This window comes from Trichogramma pretiosum, unplaced genomic scaffold, assembly GCF_000599845.2.
Source record: "Trichogramma pretiosum strain Unisexual culture from Peru unplaced genomic scaffold, Tpre_2.0 scaffold28, whole genome shotgun sequence".
NCBI classification, from domain to species: Eukaryota; Metazoa; Arthropoda; class Insecta; order Hymenoptera; family Trichogrammatidae; genus Trichogramma; species Trichogramma pretiosum.
Window position 1 is genome coordinate 854,465 of NW_019641710.1, and position 20,567 is coordinate 875,031.

The window sequence follows — 20,567 nt, forward strand, 5'->3', positions numbered from 1 at the left end:
TCTCTGTTTAATGTTATACTAACCGATTCAATATAAGCAGGGAATACATGTAAAAGTTATTGAAAAGTGTCATTAATATTACTCTCGATTTTCCGTTAATAATAATTTTTTCTCTAACAGAAGATTTTTATCATAACTATACAAAAGCTATAAGAATAATTGACCACCCAAAATAGTGATTATCGACACTATTGCTAATTGTACACCGTAAAGTTATTGTTTCTCCTTGAATAATTGCAATATTGATCTAAAAGTTGGATATTACACAATTAATCGTTCTAGATTTACACTTTCGCAACGAGTGCCCAATCACATAGTCACAAGCGGTTTGAAAACTTTGACATAATCGCAGCCTGGACTAGACCACCTTGAAATCATTCCCACCTTAGTTGCAAAGTTTTTAATAATTGGTTTTCAGGAAAAATCTGATTGTTTTAAATACTTCACAAGCAAACAAAAATGTAAACATAAAATTTAAAAAAGTATTCCTTGACATAGATGTATTATGTAATCAAACAGTTGTTTCATGGTTTTAGAGTCGAATTTTACAAAAAATGTTTCCGCCCGGGATCGAACCGGGGACCTTCCGCGTGTTAGGCGGATGTGATAACCACTACACCACGGAAACACGATACTGACACAGATGAAAGAATTGAAAATACTAATTTTATACGTAAATTTCATGTATTATCAAAAAAATCTTTCTAAAAAATTTTTTAAAATGTGAAAAAAAAATTTACAAATAAGAAATACAAAAATTCCCCTCTGATGTAAAAGTTTGGGTGAATACTGCGTTATTTCATCCTTTTTAAAAGTAACGCCTTATAAATAGTAATCATTTTTTTATTATAAATGAGTTACATCACGATTAACCCATAATGAACTTTTTTTCAAGTTCTTAAAGGTCTTTTTAAGTACAAAAGCGAGTAAAACAATAGTATCAATATTCAACTACTTATAGTAAATATCAAATCACTAGACTTAAAATAAATTGATTGACAAAAAGCCATGTACTTATATCTCACACTTTATGTATAGCATTTATAAGAAAAAATTATAATTAATAAATTATTCATTTAAGTGTTCATACTTGTATTCGTTATAATATTTAGATAATTTTTCTCTATAGTCACACGAACGTACATCCCAAATATTCGTAAGTTATCCAACGGTTAGTTAATCACGCAATGTTTTGATTTACTTTCAATAGGTAAAACTCGTAAATTGATGTTTATGAGCTCTAAGACTAAGAAAATTTGCTTTGGATGTAATACTGCAAATAAAATTACACGGGCATTAAAAATATGTAGCAGTCATGTATATTTGAAAATAATATTGAAATTTCGCCTACATTAAGGGACAAAAAACTCAAAATTATTTGTATTATAAAAATTTATTTAATAGTTGTTAGGAAGGTTTGTTGAATAAATGGATAGTTATTAATTAATCATTTTTATAAATGTTTATTTATTAAACTTTTATGTTCTGTCAAATTAATTTAATTTTGAAATATTTTTTATTTTTTAAATATGAAAAATAGAGGAGTAAATGTATTAATGACGAACATTTTTTCTCTCAAAATTTATATACTTATTTTAACTTGTAGGCCTAATTTTTTTACAAATAATTTATAATCTCCCAATCGATCATCAGTCAAACTTTTCAAAAGATTTAAATATTCGTCTTTTCTACAACCATCATTCTGACAGTTTCTAAAATTGGAATCATTCTATTAATATTTCATTATCATTATCTTTGCTCAGAATCTCTTAACAATTCACTGATTGTTTAATCAGTAACTCTTTTTTCCATAATTTTATATCTTCAGAGTTTATAATTCATATATGATCCTATTCCATTGATTATTTAAATTTGTATAAATAAATCACATTTTATCTGGCAAATGTTATAGAAAGCGCTAGCTTTCTATTTTGCATTATATGATATACATTCAGTATATCATATAATGCAGCGCAGCTAATTTATACATAAAAGTTATGTAACCCAATATATTCTTCTGTACGTCGATTTTATTCATCTCTCATGGGTAAAAAATTCTTTATACGATCATTACCAAGTATCAACTTTTCATTTTTCTCGAGCACTCGTGTTTAGCGATCGCAAGTGCACAGACAAGATCGAGGGATCATATTCAAGCTAGAACTGCAGTGCTTAAACTTGATTCAATCGCTTTTTTAGAAATGACCGCCCATACGTCCACTACTGTTAGCTCTCTATTATCCTCGTGATAATTATAATTGTGATCAAAACTTAGCATTGTGTGTACTTGGGTGTTTTCCGTGTCAAGTTCTAGTCCAGCCATGTCAGATAAAGAAAAATCAAGTAAATCTTCATTATAATCTTCTTGGGTTCCATACATGATATTTCTCACTGTCATTTGAGCTAAACGATCGAATTCCGCTTCACCCAGTTTACTTGAATTATCCTGATCTTCAAAAGCAGGATATATTTCCTCCAAGTTTATTTCACTCAACATATTTCTCTCGATCTCGTCGTTTCTTGCATTATCGATCATTTCTGTGTCCATATTTAAGTTGATACTCATATTGATTTTTAATTATTTTTCTGCAATAAAAATTGTACATAATTAAATAACCCCTTATTTTTTGTGAAACTCATTAATATAACATATTTGTTATATCAACTTTTTAAGAGGATTTGGAAACCAGTGTAAGTATTAAATTTTCAATCCCATTTCCTGACATGTATATGACTTTTTACATTTGGATGTCCTCTAACACACCATGAAGGTTTTTAGAAAATATATAATAAACATTTAGAAATGATAACTAAGCTTTTGATTTTTACACTGGCTTCGGAGTCCGCACAAAAGTACACAGCTTCAATAATTACAAAAGTTTGTTTGTAAGCAATAACCAAATATTTTTCGTTTATTCGTCGGTCTTATATGCAAAATACTAATGAAAATCAAAATCAATTGTTACATTTTATAACAAAAAAATTATACACTGAACATTATTTTAAAACACCTAATTTTACAAAATTTTACAATTTTAAAAAATTACCTTGTCTTTTGATACAACTGACGTAATACCAATCTCCCAAGGAACTCGCTCCGAGACGTTAGTCGATCGCTAGATTGTTGGACACTGATTCAAAAATTTGGGGCTATATGTGTACGTATACACTAACGTGAGATCGGGTAATTATAATTCCATTCCTATTCATTAAGCCGGCTACCGTCAACTAAATGTCCGTAAGATAAGAAATGAGTCTATAGTCATCCCCTCTAAACTCATTATTGTGTTTATTAAAACTAAGAGAAACTGTCTGCATCAATTCAGAATTATGAATTGAGAAACGTTCGACCAAATAGATTTTCATATAATAAGTTTTGCATTGCCCAAATTCAATCCAAGCTCACAGAAACCACACAGAAGCCACAAAAATATCATATTGACATAAAAATATTTTGATGCTTACTCGAACTCATTCTTTTTCTTTATTAACCGAGTTCGTTTATTTGTGATTGTTATAGAGGTTTGTTTTTATTAGTAGATTATTAAACTGTCGAATGAAACTGTATTAATGTAAATTAATTTTATTTCAATATAATATATAAAGTTGCTCATTTTTCAAGACATACAAGATAACTAGAGTTTCTTTTACTCTTATTCTAAAAGATACCTTTTATACATATGTATCATGTTTCCTTCTTCAATTAAATTATTTAAAAAACTGTTAATTTTTCTCAAAAATATAATTCTTTCAAAAAGTAAACGCTTAGGCAAGTGCGATTTTGAGTCAGCGATTAACCGCCTCGTTAAGATAATCGATTAAAACGATTAAATAAAACAAAAGGTCCATCAATCTTCAAATTGGTATTTTTCTAAGCGTTTGTCAGCTACGTTCATGCAGTAAAATGAATTAATTGTCAATAGAGAATCTTTCGAGCTTCAAGAAATACTTTTTTAATGAGTGAATTAGATCAAAATTACCAGTTATTCACTCGACTTTCACAGTCGATGGATAAATAATTTCCATGAGAAACTACCTTAAAATATAATCCTTAAGGTAGTTCACCCAAAAATTCAGTTTGATACAGTGTCGAGAAATGATTATGAAATATTGTTTCATGAAAAATTAAAATCACTCTCAATTGCTTCGCACTGATTTTTCACTCATAAATATGAGTTTCGATATGAATAGTTTTAGCAGTCGATTTTTGTGTATTTAATGATTACCTTTTAATGCCAATTTTTATGTTTCCATTTACCAATTAGAAAATTATATTACCCGAAACCTCACAAAAAGTTGATCAAAATACATCTGAATTAGTTGCATACACACTTTTTATTTTTAACCAAACCAAACTGTATACACTCAGCAATAAAATTATCGTAAGAAAAATTTTTAATTTTTAAATTATTTATGCTTTTTTTCATCTTGTAGGCCGTTTCTAACTGAAATCGAGTCCGCTGAAATCGTTGCCTTTATAGAGGTAGGATTGAATCAGAGCATTGTATCGTGTATTCCAGGAAACATTCCAGAGGTTTTTCTACTAGTATCTTAATTTTGGAAATAAATCTTTATCTCGGTAAAAATTACTTCTGGAAAAATATGGTTCATATATATTTTTTTAAGTTTATGGTACTTGATATATAAATAATCTCTAAGATAAAATATTATAAATACAAAACATTTTTAATACTATACCTGCTTATTTTTGGACTATTATTGAGATATTTTTAAGTTTTTAAAGAAAATCGGTGATTTGAGTACACTATACTCACAATTAATTTAAAAAAATATCAAAATTGTATACAGATACGGAAGAAAGTGAAGAACTTGTATCGCTTTAATAACACAATCATTATACTTTTATTTTTTTCAAAATTAATTTAGGGCGTACATTTATATACATAAAAAAGTATGACTATTTCAATTAGTGGTATGTTTAACATATAAATACCGTCATATCGTGCTCAACATCTTGTGCACAATTAATTTAACATACAATAGTAATTTTGGGTTCTTGTGATACCTATTGGTTTTTTAACAGTCAACATATACATTCGATACTTAATTTTTTTATATGCATACAACACTCGTGCACAAGCGCACTGCTGTTATTAATATTGTTAATAATATTATACAATGATATTTAACATCGATCACATAGTTATCACCCACGCACTAGCATTCATAATTTTAAAACTTAATTAACTAATTATTCAGTTTAGCAAGTATTGTTTAATGGAATGTTGGAAGTTTACTATATCAGAAATTATAATATCATCATCTTTCGAAACCATCATTCAGAGCTCTACAAAAGTTGCGATTTATGGAAGCCGTTTTGTCATCATTGTTATAAAACGATAAAACAATTATAAAAACGTGGTTTATAGGCCTTCGCTGTACGTAACATCTAACTAGAAAAAATATTATGGTTTCGATGTGCAATAATATAATAATTTTGACAGTTTTTAAAAAAGAAGTGTGTTCTTTTTTTTATAAAATACTTGAAGACTCTAAAGGGCACAAATATAGCATTTATGGTCGTAGAGCATAAGTATGAGGTTACACTTGCAGATTATGAGCATATTATTTTGCATGCGTTTACATTTTTCTTTTGAACTTTATAGTGTTACAATGATTTGTTATATTTATATGTGAAGTATGCCGATATTTCTTGTAAAAATTTTGTTTTTCATTCACATAATAATTTCATACAATATGACGTAAAACATTTAAAATCTTTTAAGAGCAACATGCTTAATATTTATCAAACATTTGAGATTCATAAGCGCATTTCTGCTTTAAAAAGTATTTATATATTGGTATAGAATATTCATGACGCGCAAATAATAATTAATAGCACTGTTTCAATACAACACATATTTGTATCACATAATTTTTTCATTTCCACAAAAAAATTCATGTCAGTAGGTACGCATGAATACATATATTATATACACATTCATATTATCATATATTTGCACTTCGTTCCATAAATTTTTCATATACATATAATATATCATACAATCGATCAACATATCGTTTTCATAATTTCTCTTCTCAACTTCGACAACATTGTAAAATGCATTACATAAAAATAAATGCTTGTTATATATTGTTTTCGCAAAATTTCACACATGCTTCTTTTATAAGTGCATCGTCATGTTTCATCTTCTCGAACTACTCATGGTCTAGCATGCCGATTAAAAGATCTGAAGGTCAACATGATGATCTCGATTAGTTTTTTTAAACTTTTTTTACTTAATCAACGGGTTTTTGCACAAAATATCACAAAAATTGCACCATAGCTGAAAACGGTATATTATAGAAAATAACTTATAATAAACGCAAACATTTTTTATATTTTTGAAGAATGACTAATTCTTCGAGATGACTATGATAAACAAGTATTTGACCTGCTATACGTTCTCGTAATTTTCGGTTAAATACTAAAGATAAAAAAGCGCACCTGCGACCAGCGCTGGTGTGTCACGTAAAGAATCTTAAAATTCGAATATAGTGATATTTACGAATACAAATACATTACATATTTTTGATACGGCAAGGTTGTTTTGATCGACAATAAACCGCCGTTAGTATGGCTTAATAGTGTAGTGTTAACAAAATCGCGTTTGCGTACATGTAATTGTGTAGTTTACGAAAATTTACAATAATAGATTTAATTATAATAATCATAAATAACGTATAATAATAATCAGTCAAAGTTATTATTATATCGTTAAAATTAATCAAATATTTTACAGTCTGCGTATCTATATGTACAAAAAATAGTCACTCTCTATTTACTGGACGTTAAAATTGTCATTCGTTGATTCTAATTTATCCATATTAAAAAAATTACTTTCCTTGAAACAAAGTAACGTTACATAACAAGTATAAAATAGAGAGATAATTTTTCACTGAAACTTTCATAAGTCTTATGAATTGACTCCCGCTTTATTGATGTCAACATTTGATCATTATCTTTTGGATCGACAAAAAAATAATAATAACAATTTTTGACAATCAGTTTTTAAAATTAACCACTTAAACAAAATGGATGATTTGACTTTTATAAGAGAGCCTAAACGTCGGAGAGTTGAAAATAAGTTATAAATAAATCCTTTTTGATTTCCTTAAAAAAATGTCTAATGATAGAAAATTAATATCATTTTAGTTCTAATTGTTTTTTAGAGAATCACATCGTTTTTAATAATATACATAAATTTATATTTTTCTATTCAAACTATCACTTTACGAAAAATAAATTTAATTTCTAGTGAGTTTTCCAAGGAAATCGAAAAAGAGAGAAAACTAATGTTACCTTCTTATTTTTTTAAAATAATTTTCTTAATGTCACCGTTTACACATACACGATAATAATTAAATTTACTTGGCCTCATCTTGTTCCATGGGCTCCTCTATACTGGAATGTTCTGACGTGGTACTGTAAATGCAAAAATATTCAAAATTTAATCTTGGAACTGAGTGCATGTCACGCTAACTAAATATAATCAAAAACTCACCTGAAAGAAGTTTGGTGTCTCATGGACAAAGATGCCATGGCAGAAAGAGTTTCGGTCTCCTCGATCAGTCGTGCCTCAGCCGCACTCATTCCAACCATGTGAGAAAACTCGTTCAAACATGGCCAATGAGACAACTACAAGATAATCGTATAATTTAGCACGAATATAAGATAAAAAGGACTGTTTCAGCTAAGCTAAACGAAACAATGGGTAAGTACCTGAATTGCGATGGTCCTTTGGAGCGTATCAATGGCATTTTGACACGGCAGCCTCAACAGCTCCTGTTCACAGATGGGCATAGTCTTGTCGCCCAAGAGCGCCCTCACGCATTCCTGGGCCGAGTCGCAGATGGTCGCCAGGTCGTATCCACCTTCGAGAGCGAGCACGACTTTGCCGTTGGCCAGGGTCATGAGCATTTGCGTCATGAGTCCGAAGCAAGCCGGGCTGACGTGATAACCACCCAATTGCGCCGGATGTCCGCTGGCCGCGTCGAAGCCGGCCGATACGAGAACCACGTCGGGATCGAAGTCGCGCGCAATGGGCATGACTATCGTGCGAAACGCGGCCAAGTACTCGGCGTCGCTCATGGGCGGATTGAGGCCTCCGGACCAGGCTATGTTTACGTTGTAACCCGTTCCCTCACCGACTCCGCATTCGGTGGGTCCACCGGTGCCCGGAAAGAAATTGCCATCGTCGTAGCGATGAATCGATAAATACAGAACATTCGGATCATCGAGGAATATTTTTTGGGTGCCGTTGCCGTGGTGCACGTCCTGCGAACGAAATTGATCTTTAATCATTCGAGCCCAATCGCTTAAAAATCAAATGGCTTTGGAGGATTTCTCACCCAATCGACGATCAGTACTCGTTTTGCTTCTCCTCTGACTAGAAGTTGCTTGGCGGCTATGGCCACATTGTTGAAAAAGCAAAAGCCCATCGCTTGGTTCGGCTCCGCGTGATGGCCCGGAGGTCTGATTACGGCGAAGCCATTTCGCACCTCGCCCTTGGCAGTTTTCGACGCCAGCTCGATGACGCAGCCAGCGGCCATGATGGCGGCCGCACTGGTGTGCATGTCGCTCCAGGTCGTGTCGCTGTCGACCCCGATGCCGCCGCATCCGAGCCTGACGAAATTTATCCCGATTCCGTCCATCTTTTGACGAGGCGCCAGAGTCGTGCCGAACTGGAAGGCGTGATCCTCGTCGTGGCAGGACTTGAGCTCGCCGAAGGTCGCCTTGCGGCCCCGGATTCTGTTGCAGCGCGCCATCAGGCCGGTCTCCGACAGTCGGGCCCATATGCTTTGGAGCCGTCCGCCGTGCTCGGGATGATTTCGCACGGCCTCGCCGCAGGTGCAACCGTGCTTCAGCATGATGGCGTCGTAAATGAGGCCAGTGGTGATGCTTTGCTCCGGCTTCGATTGAGCGTGCGTGTCAATCGCGACCGTCTGAACAGATCCTGCGTGGATACAAAACGAATATTAACACAACTGTCTAATTTTCTTTCTGCGGAGCCTAATGTAGTCCAAAAATTCAACGTTTTATAAATCGACTACAATTTTTATATTAACTTCGCCATACATACTGGGATGATCTTTTCTTCCAGTAAGATCAATGACTTCCGATTCTTCCGACTCCAAAGGCGAATCGTCCAGAAGTTGACTTCTCGATCCGGCTCTTATCAGTACCGTATTTCTCACATGCTCTTTGACGCGCATGTGCGAGGGCTTGGATTCGTCCAGTGATCTCGTGACAACCCTGTAGTCCTCGTACGGATGGCCAGTCGCCGGTGGCGGTGGGCCCATCACCATTCCAGTCAGAGCTGGATGCTTCAGCGGCAATGGAGCTGACTGTGTCCTAGCTGTTGTTTTTTAACAGTTCAATCGAGCGTCAGTGAAGCCGAAATAAGTATTGGTCGTTTGAAAAGGTAGGAGTAAAAAAGACAACATACTACCTAACGGCCGATGGCTCGTCCTATTGAGCCTCGTGTGAGCCACCTGTGCGTCCGTTATCGGCAAACGATAAAGGAATGATTGGGAAAGTCGGGCCGTCGGGGTGGCGCCCGACATCGACACGACGTGTCCTTGTGGCAGGTAGATCGTCTCGCCCTCCGCCAGAGATATCGATGGATAGGACGGCAGGGTGTCGGGCAATATCTGCCCGGTCAAGGGGCCGCCGAAGCGCGCCGTGTAGGCCGCGCGAACCTCGGCTTCCGAGACGGGCGCCAAAGTCGGCGTCCTCTGCAAAATTCATCGGCGGTGGCCAAAATTAAAACTCGACGCGTTCGCGAGATAAATTTTATCCGATAATTCGGCACTTTAAATAATTTACCGCTGAGCCGGACTGCAGCTGCGACTTGCTCACGGATATATTTGGCATCGATGGTGAGCTGAACAACGGGTAATCCGTGGGGCTGATCTGCGGCACTGCGCTGCTGCTGCCGCTGTTCAGCTGGCCGTACGAAGACGTCGCGACTCGGCCCTCCTCCTGGATGGAATTGCACGAGCCGGCGCTGATGGTCGGCGAGAACCTCGAGTTGCCTAAAGTCGGAGGTGAATTCGGCCCGGAATCTGAATTACTACCCGAATCTGCAATGCAATCCTATTGATAATTGCCACGAACTTTTCATTGGCCTCGATTTTATCAATTATTAGCCTAGATTATTATTAAACTTTTTATTATAATTGCAAATTTTATCATCTGCCTTCAATTTACTCAAATATTATCATTACGGAAATCCACTGCGAATTATTTATAAAAATATATTTATTAAATTATTAAATGAAAAAATTTTTACACAAACTCTCACTCGTTAGTTATTACGAACAATAAAAAACAAAAATTCACTAAAAAGCTTAATTACTTTAATTATCATATTTTAGAACATCAAAATTATAAGTGTTAAAATCACGGGACATGAATGTCCACTTGCTTATTGTACTTTTCTGTTAGTTGTCAAACAAGTATTATTAAAAAAAACGCATTAATCTTTATCAATTCATTGAATAAATTAACAAAACATGAATAGTTACTCAACATGCGACTACGTTTGACCGGACTAAGATCGCGAAATTAAAATGGAGTAATTGGACAATAAATCATATTAATTGAGTATTTACTGTAAATCAAGTGAGAAATTTAGAAACGTCTTTAACAGAGACATTATAGTAAAAAATCAAATGAAAACTGATTCACTTAATTAAATAAACATTAAAATAAAAGATTGTTTTGAAGTGAGGACGTACTTGTAAGCGATGTTTTCCAAAGTGGCTGATGAGGCTCCTTCCTTCGGTTCATAGGAGAATGACGAACATTGGTCATCTTTTTCTCAATTCGCGCCTTCAAAGTCCCCCGGACATTGTTCAATATGTTAGGTTCCGAAGCTACCCGAAAATTTTAGGACAGGGTTAATGAAGTTGATTTTGCTCGTTTAAAATAACTTGCGTGTACATTTTTTCGAATTTACATCGTTTTCATTACAAAAATCGTTTATGTCATCGCGTGTAAACGATCTATGAATAATGGGTCAATCCACAGTTTTTAATGCACTTTATTACTTTGAGAGCTTTACATTATCACATGAGTTTAAATTAATATAGAAATAAATAGCTATTAAAATGGCGCTAAATTATCGTGAATTTAAGACATTGATGTAAGAATTAATTAAATTTTTCAATAGAGCTCAAACCTATTCAATTAGTTCAAAGTATGTTAACTATTACTAGTGTTAAGCACACAAAAAGTCAGCAGTCTTGATTTGAACGAGACGCAAGAGCTCATTAAAAATGAAATTTATTAGACACATTTTTTAAAATTATTTTATGAAAATAACAAAAAAAGTGTTTCTATTCATTTTTATATTAGCTGTTACATCTTTTAAGGCGAAAAAATATAAAAATAAAATAGCGAACGAATAAATAACAATAAATAGTAAAAGCAAAACTAAAAAAAACATGCTTTATTATAAAGTTAATAACATGGCAAGTTTCAAAACTGACCCACTATTATAGGGTTTTATCAACTTAAAGTTTCATTAAAAATCGCGTTGCACACGCGCGTTAAATAATTGAGGAGTAGCTCTTAATTTTTATGAGCAATCCATAAAAATTACCTGATTTACGTAACTGCATTTCTAATTTTTCTCTTTGCATTGTTTGTAAGCCGTACGGATTGACCACTGAGACATTTACTAAACTAGTTGAAACTATGTCTTGTTGCCTGAAACGAAAGATAAAATATTTTTTATTAATCTCCAATAGTGCTGAAAATTAAAACGTTCTCGGTACAATGAGATTATGCTGAATTTGTTTTACCAAGATTCAGTGTGCCACAAACGTGAACTTACCAATTTTTGTGATCGGTGTTGCTTTGGGCGTGTGATGTTCCATTATTGGCCGCAGCCTGCTCTTGTAATTTCTTTTTATTAGTTAAAAAATGCTGCAAAAAAATGACAAATTAATTCATGGATTAAAATTAATGTGTAATAAGCGTCGGTGTTGAACGGAAACTTACTGCTAATTTCATCCTGACATTAGGAGATGCTATTGCACCGTGGGGAATTTTATTTTCTTTTTTCCGCATTCCCTCTAACCGTTCTTTTTCTTTTTGCTGCTGCTCTTTTTGTTGCTGTTCTTTTATTTGCTTTTGCTGCCAAATCTAAAAAAAAACCAATTGTTTATTATGAATGATGAAATAATTTTTTCAAAAGAGATGGATTAATTAAAAACAATAAACTTTTTAAGACATTTATAGTTAATACGATTCATTATGAATCGTTAAAAATACCGATGTTACAACTCGCCGTAAAAAAAATATATGCAATAAAAAACCAGTTAATCGATTTTCATGCATGCTCCCTATATTTTCAATCTTTGTTCGCTAAAAATAAGAAACCGGCTTTGATAATCTTGACGAACGTACCAGCAGATACAAAGTAAAATATTCCTGAAGGAGATTCGGTTCCAAGATTCAATTCGTTTTATTTTTTATTTCAATTAAGGAGAATACAATGGAAGAAAGATAGATTTAATGGTTTATACTTGAACTGTATTTTTTCGGTTGTTACAGTTTTCACAATTTTATACTCGTTAAAGTAATCAATTTGGACTTTTTAAACAAAGAACATATATTTTCAGACGATATCGCCAATGATCTTCAGAAATCAATGTTTTTAATTTTTCAATACATGTAAAAAAAGTTCACTAATACGAATGCTTCATGGATCATATAAAAGTACAAATTTTTATAGAATTCGAGAACAGGATAAAGAAAGAGAGACTTGATCTATTTGAGAAAAATTGTTTTCGCACGCAAGGGCAAAAAAGAATAAAGTGGCTGATATTGATACGCCAGATAACGAGTTCCTATTAATAGCCATGATGTAGCCGCGTTATAAAGGTTTTTTTCTCGGTGTATGCGCCCAATCACGTGATCATTTACGTAATAATTGACTATGAATCATGAGAAAAAATTCAAAACCATAATAGAAACGCTAACTTTTTCCTGGGTTTTTAACAGAACTACGATGAAACAACTTTATTTCCAATTTTTTTATAACAAACCATTGTGGTAAAAATATCCTTTATAAAATCTGGCGTAACATTTTCGATCGAGAAGTGACTGCAGTTGAATAATCGTGCGATTTAACGAAAAGACTTGGACTTATTGCGATAAAATAGCATCAGACTTATTGATTTTTTCAGAGGTATTAAATCCAGACGCTTTCAATTAATAAATGAGTTTGGGATCGATCCGAATCATTTCTTAACTTGACTATTCTATTTGCTTATTCATTAGCTTTATGCAGCGAGCTTTTTTAAGGAAATTTGGAAATTCAATCGATTATATTCTTATCGGGGCATGTTTATTGGATTATCAGTTTTTTTAGTTTTAAAATATTTCTACTTATACAGAAACATTTTGCTACTTTACATTGAAAAAAGATATTACATTACTAACTCTCATCGTTTGCATTTGTTGTTGTTGTTGTTGCAGTTCGACCAATTTCCTTTCTTGCTCTTTGAACTGTTGATGTAAAACCTGCTGTTGAATAACATAGTGCTGCTGCAACTGAATAAAAACAAAATATCTAAAAAAATATATCTCTGTTTTATTTTTCTAATAGCTTTAACGTATTCAATATCGATGTTGTATAAGCTACAGGCTCAAGTACCAAGAAACCCAAAATAAATGAAAAAGTGTAATTATCTATCTGCGTAGGTGTTCGATTTTTCAATAGACCGCTCTATAGATACTAAACGTTTTATCTCACGAGCGCAGATATTATCTATCTAAATTCAATGCTCATTACAATATTCATATCAGACTTGAATAAAAGACTCGCGTGTAGCAAGATATCGATTTCATTATGAAACATAAGTGCGAAAATTGTTTAATAAGATATTAGGTCGTGATTACTTGTTAACAATTAAATTTTTCGTCGTGGTAGAAAAATGTGTTACTGACTTCATTATAGTACAAGCTTCGACGTCATTCAGGCCGGGGATGAGGTGTGAATTTGATTACAGAACACTTCACTGTGTATGACCGATCATTAAACAAGAAGCAGGACAAGCAGGCGCGTTATCTCTTGCACCGAATACTCTCCATCATGTTTAGTTGGCATTTCGATCAGGTTCAAACCTCTTTCTTTTATTAAGAGTAATATTTTGATTATTGAACGAATAAGAATGTGAACTTATAACTACTCTTCAGGATTTTTGTTCTAATTTTAAAATTTCTTGTTGTAAAAATGACTTTCCTTCCTTTAAGAACGGTTCAATTTTTAATGAATCAGTATGAGTGTTTTTTGAATTTTAAAAATAAATTGCGTTTTATTATGCATCGTAAGAACGAATTCCGAGTGGCATTGTTTTACAATTATCGATAAAATTGATTTTCAAGCCAGACACAGGATGTCCGAAAATTAGCTATCATGAATAATGTTCTATATGTACTAATTAGACTTTTGTCTCGTTAGATTTCTATTTTTAAATACATCAATACTGTATAATATAGCAATGACAAACATGTTGAAGACAGTTGAATTATCGCCACATCCTTGGGTTACAAAGTTAACGCATATTAAAAAATTTGCATACTGATGAAAAGAAAAAAGGAATGAATGTAACGAATGAAACTTTATAAGGCTTGGTGATTTTCACGCGAAGATTTTATACAATTTAAATTTTGATGTTTAATGATCGCCAAATTCAATAGGATTCTAGGAATTTAAATAATAAAATCTTTAAATACATCGTAGAAATAAGTTTATACATTTTTTGTGGTGAATAAACAACTATGGAATGTTCCAAAATTGAGAGGGAGTACTGAATGAAAATATAAATATATACTTCTATATAGTATTAAAAATTTGAATTAATATGGAATCGTTTCTCGTAATACAAATATTGAAATGACGAATATAAACTTTATCAGTCTGCCAGATTTCAGTTTTATATATGAGAGAAAGAAAATATGAATACGATCGATTTGGGTTATTTTCAAATTCTATTTATTATGTGAAAATAATTTGATACATGTTAGACAAAATTTCGTTGATTAATTATTTGCTGTTAACAATATTACCCAATTTCACGGCAACAATTTTACGCGCTATAGACAAAATAAATATTGTAAATTTAAACTCGCTGAATGTATTTTCAAATGAGCAGGCATTTTTGAACATTCGAGTCAATATTTACCCGCTAAATTCAATAATTACGCGGTATCCATTGAATTTCAACTCGGTTTTATTTTCACCATCATTTTTGCGATGACGTTATCGATTTATTTTGGCTCCAAAATCTTACAAATATTGCTATTGAAACGAAGCTAAATAAAAAAATGTAATTGCGAAAAAATTGTTTGTGGTAAAATGGAAAAAATCAATTACTCGAGGTTTCAAAGCCTATAAAATAACTTTAAAATTATAACACTGTAGATTTAAAAAAATAATAAGAAAGATTATGAGCGTGATACTTTTTTTAATCTTTTCAAAATTCAAAGAAACTATTAATTATTATAAATACTTATACTTCAATACTAAAGCCAGTGCAGTATCATAAAAAAAATCAGCATCGTTTGCGTAAGAATATAATAATGCGAAACGAAATCTATGTATAATACACAGATCTCAACTTATCTAGCGGTGCGCCCGCGGGTAACCAAAATCTATTGATATGTTTTTTCTACAGCGTCACACCTAAGCGGCAACGTATATGCTATGACAAAAAAATGTTTTAATGATTTAGAGTAGCTCTTGAAAATAAACGAGGTTTTATTTAGAACGATAATAAAGCAAAACCTAAAAATACAACAACTTCAGTTGTACCGTATACATCTGTTAATTTTTGAACTAATTTAAGATCAGTGAGTATATAAGTGCGCGAGTTTTTGGTGTATATATATAGAAACACGTGATTTTGGGGAAGTCCATGTTTTTTTCCTTAAGAAACGTAATGAACTGCATGATTCAGAAATATAAAAATATAGGTACATTTTTAACGCTGTTAATTATAAATTTATTGACTTTGGAGGTGAAGGAGTTTTTCTCTTTAATCGTAAGGTTAGGAATTTTATAAATACCCGATCGTACTTACTCGTAGCTCTACAAGTGATCAGAATTCAAGAGTCAGTTAAGTCGGCGGCGCCTCATTACGACGCCACCGCGTAAATACGGACAGTGCCGACCTAAGCGAGCAAAATTTTTTCTTCCAAAAATAGATCTATGAGCTATTATTAAAAATGATAAAATCTGAGCACGCGATACACAAAGCAATACATCTTTAGCTCGTAGTAAAGTTGATAAATCGGAACAAAATCGCGAATTAAAAGTCCCATCTGACCTCGAAATTTTCCTCTTTCACTCGGTGTATACCTATAAGTTTATACTGCGTCGCGTTCACGCACATCCGCCGCGAGCTCGGAGCTGTTTGGCCTTGAACTTGAACACACACACATATATAAACAGCGTACTATAATGCATGTACTCCATTACCGGAACAGCAAGTGAACAAGCCAAAGCGTAAACTCTATAGATGTCGACGTTTGATTCCTCATTATGTACACTCGTTTCGTACGTAGCCCACGTACATGTATTTTATACGTAATTTTCCAAGCGACCCTCGCGAAATTTCACGTTTTAGTTCTAACGCACTATTTGACTTGATTATTTATCATATAGCTTCCGACAAAATTCCGTTGAACTTTAACTTGTATTTGTCACGTTTATATTGATATGTGTATACAATGATAAGAGGATAGAATCTAACGAATGAGATACGGAGAGAGAAATCGGATTTGGCCAACCACTGGTTCTTTTGTTTTTTTTTAATCGTCCAACTACACGTGATGCCTTTTTGCTCGTGAGCCAAAAAAAAGTTAACTCAAAGTTACATTTTCACGAATCGAATCGATTACGAAGTGCAATATTCGCTCGTTAGCCGCAGTAAACTATAAATGAACACAAGTTTTTTTCTTTTTTTTTATAATTCGAGCGTTATTCGATTGAAACAGCTGAAGGTCGAAATCATAAGTATTTGCTTTATGATATTGAGTATAAAAACACATCGTATACGCAGTGCGCGAACATATATACAGACAAACGCATACAACGCGCAGACAGTAAACTTATTTTTAGATTAATATATAACCCGCTCTCGCGCACACGTATATTCGCGCTACGCCACGCGGTGTGTGTTGCTGTCGGTGGCACAATTTTTTTTCTTTTTTTCTGTAAATTGAATTTTGCACGATTTGGACGGGGACGGGGAAAAATATTACACGCGCACTTTTATTTGTTAGAACTTTTTTTTCTCTCTCTCTCTCTCGACGAAAAAATATACTTGGAACTTATTTTTATTTCCGTAGCGATACGTACGGCTTGTTGAAATGTAGCACTTTTGCGCAATTGCGCGGTACAAGCAGAAGCGTCGCAGAGATAAAAGTCGATTTAACCAGAATTCGAGTTACTCGAATTCCGTTCTGCTCTGCGCCTAACGCGTGTACGTGAGCGAACATCAAGTGCATCCTGATTGTCGATCGATGTATAGTTCCATTTAATTAGTTGACAAATATGTACAGAGTATAAAAATTGAATCGCACACGTGTAGCAGTCGTCGATTGACTCAGCTTGCGAAGCTCAAAGCGTATGCGCGCATAATATAATATACATTCGTGATGTAGGCTACGTCACGAGTGTATATATGTATTATATTATGCGTAACGCTGATGCGCGCGTGCACGTATATCGATAAAATTTGCTCAAATAATAAATTACAGCTTACCTCAAAAATGCGATCTTGTAATATATCGGTGTACGGCATGCGTGGATCAACAGCCGCAGCGGCGGCGGCGGCAGCGGCAGCGGCAGCGACATTATTGGCAGTGACGTTGGTTGCCTCGACGACGCGGCCAGTGGCGGTGACAGCGTGAAAATTTTTCGCGCTCAGTGGTCCGGCGCCCCCGCGACGCTCCTCGGCGACTACGGCCGCCATGGCCGAGGCCGAGCCCGACGACGACGTGGACGACGTGGACGAGGTCGAGAGCAGGTTGGGCCGTCGGCTGCTGGCCGTCGTGACCGCTGACGTTGACGACATCGCCGTGGCCGGCGTGTCTCTGGCCATTTCTGCGCAAACAGAGGACGAGGCCGAGCCCGTGAACGACAGGTTGTTGTTGTTGTTGCTATTAAAGCTCGATTTGGGAGACGCGACGCCGAGCGACGTGGGAGACAGTTTGATTATTTTCGCGTAAGAGCGCGAGGCGCTGCTGCTGCTGGCAGGTGTCGCGGGCAGTGGCTGAGGCCCGACCAAGAGCATGCCTGCGTCGCTCTCGTTACTGCTGTTGCTGCTGCCGCTCAACGATCTGCTGATATACGGACTGAAGGCTGACGTGTGGTGGTGGCCTCCAACTCCCCTTTCTACGGATACGCGCATTTTTTTATTTTGTCGAGGCGCGACAAAGGCAACGCGGACGCGCGCCGCGATTCTCGATCAAAGTCAACGACCCGGCACCCGAGCTCCCAGGCATAAATAAATATCTCTGTGCGATTTATACGGACGCAGCCTATATCGTACGCCTCCTGCTCCTTTTTAACGAAACCATCAGCCTTGAGAATTATTAAACGAATTCGTCGCACTCCACCGGCGAGTATTTAATGTATATATCGTGGCTTCTTTCTCTCGGGCAACAGGTTGGCCGCTTGCGCTGCATCAAACGAAGCCTCGCTTTGCTCGTTCGCTCGCACACCGACGCGAGACGCGCGCACACACACACACACACACACAGCACACGACAACTTGCTGCGCTGCGCCGAGCTCGCTCCCGACTCGTTTCTCAATTCCAATGCTGGCGAGATTCGCTCCGCAATAACGAGACGCGTACGCAGAGAGCAAACGATCAGAATGAGAGAGACAGACAGAGAGATGCGCGAGGGGAAAAAGATTTCTTATTCGACCGATCGAAAAGTCGAAACGATCAATAATAAAGATCGCATCTACAGCGATCGGCGAAAAAGAAGACGAAAAACTGACAATTGGTGCTTTACCAGCGCTGCTGATGCTCTGTACATATACTTGCGAGCATGTACGCATACATACGCACCGGCACAAATAAAAATTCGCCTTTGGTTTATAATGGCACGTATAAAATACTCGATGCACGAGAGAAAGGATTGAAAGAGACGAAGAAAGAGAGAGAGAGAGAGAGCGAGAGTGAGAGACAAAGTCTGTTGGCTGTGTTTATTGGTCGCAGTGTTATCGGAATTTTATCATTAGCGACGTCTGCGAGCGGCTACGGCGGCAACAACGACGACGACGACGGCGACGATGGAAGAATTTCTCAAGCTCTTCGGCTGATTTGCGAACTGTTCCTCAACTTGATCTTTGTCTTCCTGTTGTTGTGAAAATTCATTTGTTCTCAGTATGTTCATGTCAGGAGCGAATAATTGTCATGAATAATGCCAGCGAATATGGGGAATAAAATTTATCGACGATCGATCGATTAAATTCCGCAAGTCGTAGGCTTTGGCTAACTTTGCTTTTTATAGTACCGTCGGGTATGCAAAGAAAAGAAAAAAAGAAAAAAAGAGTCGAGATAGAAGAGTGATAGAGCGAGAGGAAAAAACTGACATAAAGTACGTAATATGTCTCTTTTATAAAGTTAGCGTCAACAGCACGTACACGTCGAGTTGATTACATATACACGTCTCTCGAAAGTTATGTCACAAGCGTGTCTATTCATAGAAACAATTACTCCGAGGTGCATATAGACAACATCGGTCGCGTTTCGCGATACATCGCTCTCGGCATTATTCATGCACAAGTATCGTTTGCACGCCGTTATAGCAAGGCGAGCTTTTTTGGGCAAAAACGCTCCGGATTTCAGAGCGGGACTTTACCTTTCAAAGGCCTATCGATCGGCAGTTGGACTTTCATCGTTTGGCACTATCGAGCACATGTGGGCCACTAATTTTTTTTTCCGCGCCGCTTCGTTCCAACAGTTGTCACAAAATGCCAGCGGCGCACAAGTAGCAGTGCAAGTTCACAAAGCTCACATTGAACAAAAACAAAAGCACCAAAAACTGCGGCAGATTGCCGCGCGCGAAAAACACTCTTGAGTTAAGGCTCGATGCAACTGCACACAATGTTCATCTTGAGAGCATCACAGAGTGACTGCTGTGGCTACGCCACGATCTTTCGTATCAAACTTCGCCGGTCTATAATAATCTGCGTCGCGGTAGCGGCAACTGCGACCACCGCGACATAATGTTTGTCTCTTTCTCTCTTCGTCTGTCTGTTTTGCCAGAAGTGGGAGAAGAGCGCGCATATGCGCGATGCTTGAAAAAGTGGGGTAAAACCAGAATATATATATATAACAAAGTTCGTATATATACACTCATACATTTAAACATGCATACATTCATCTCAAACACATACACACACGTATTCCAACGTTTATATATAAAACTTTTGTTTTTATCTGATCTCAGCGTCACTGTAGCTTTTTTTTTTAAATAGATCGCTGAAAACAATGCCAAAAACCCACACAC

The 20,567-nt window shown here is 35.4% G+C and overlaps 2 protein-coding genes and 1 non-coding gene across 13 annotated transcripts in view; all 3 read right to left on the reverse strand.

Moving 5' to 3' along the window:
* Positions 1-555: 555 nt before the first annotated feature.
* Positions 556-628, reverse strand: Trnav-aac. The gene has a single exon. It is a non-coding gene; the product is annotated as a tRNA-Val (tRNA).
* Positions 629-1,471: 843 nt separating this feature from the next.
* Positions 1,472-3,290, reverse strand: LOC106658860. The gene is made up of 2 exons (XM_014381000.2): positions 3,048-3,290; positions 1,472-2,586 (listed from the first exon to the last, which is right to left on the reverse strand). The coding sequence occupies exon 2, from the start codon at positions 2,564-2,566 to the stop codon at positions 2,153-2,155; it is 414 nt and encodes a 137-aa protein (XP_014236486.1). The 5' UTR covers positions 2,567-2,586; positions 3,048-3,290; the 3' UTR covers positions 1,472-2,152.
* Positions 3,291-7,280: 3,990 nt separating this feature from the next.
* The window catches only part of LOC106658946 (histone deacetylase 4), a 52,949-nt gene continuing 39,662 nt past the window's right edge, over positions 7,281-20,567 (reverse strand). For 5 of the 11 annotated variants that reach the window (XM_014381150.2, XM_023463210.1, XM_014381153.1 and 2 more), the window contains 13 exons: positions 17,806-18,146; positions 13,469-13,588; positions 12,032-12,175; positions 11,865-11,956; positions 11,631-11,737; positions 10,765-10,902; positions 9,851-10,107; positions 9,471-9,759; positions 9,105-9,380; positions 8,374-8,978; positions 7,745-8,299; positions 7,527-7,660; positions 7,281-7,447 (listed from right to left, as the gene is read on the reverse strand). In XM_014381150.2, coding sequence (XP_014236636.1) covers positions 7,390-7,447; positions 7,527-7,660; positions 7,745-8,299; positions 8,374-8,978; positions 9,105-9,380; positions 9,471-9,759; positions 9,851-10,107; positions 10,765-10,902; positions 11,631-11,737; positions 11,865-11,956; positions 12,032-12,175; positions 13,469-13,588; positions 17,806-18,146 — 3,116 coding nt within the window. In that variant the 3' untranslated portion in view covers positions 7,281-7,389. Of the gene's footprint in view, positions 7,448-7,526; positions 7,661-7,744; positions 8,300-8,373; positions 8,979-9,104; positions 9,381-9,470; positions 9,760-9,850; positions 10,108-10,764; positions 10,903-11,630; positions 11,738-11,864; positions 11,957-12,031; positions 12,176-13,468; positions 13,589-17,805; positions 19,410-19,916; positions 20,504-20,567 lie in introns of those variants that run through there. The other 6 variants (XM_014381145.2, XM_023463209.1, XM_014381147.2 and 3 more) reach the window with 6 other exon arrangements.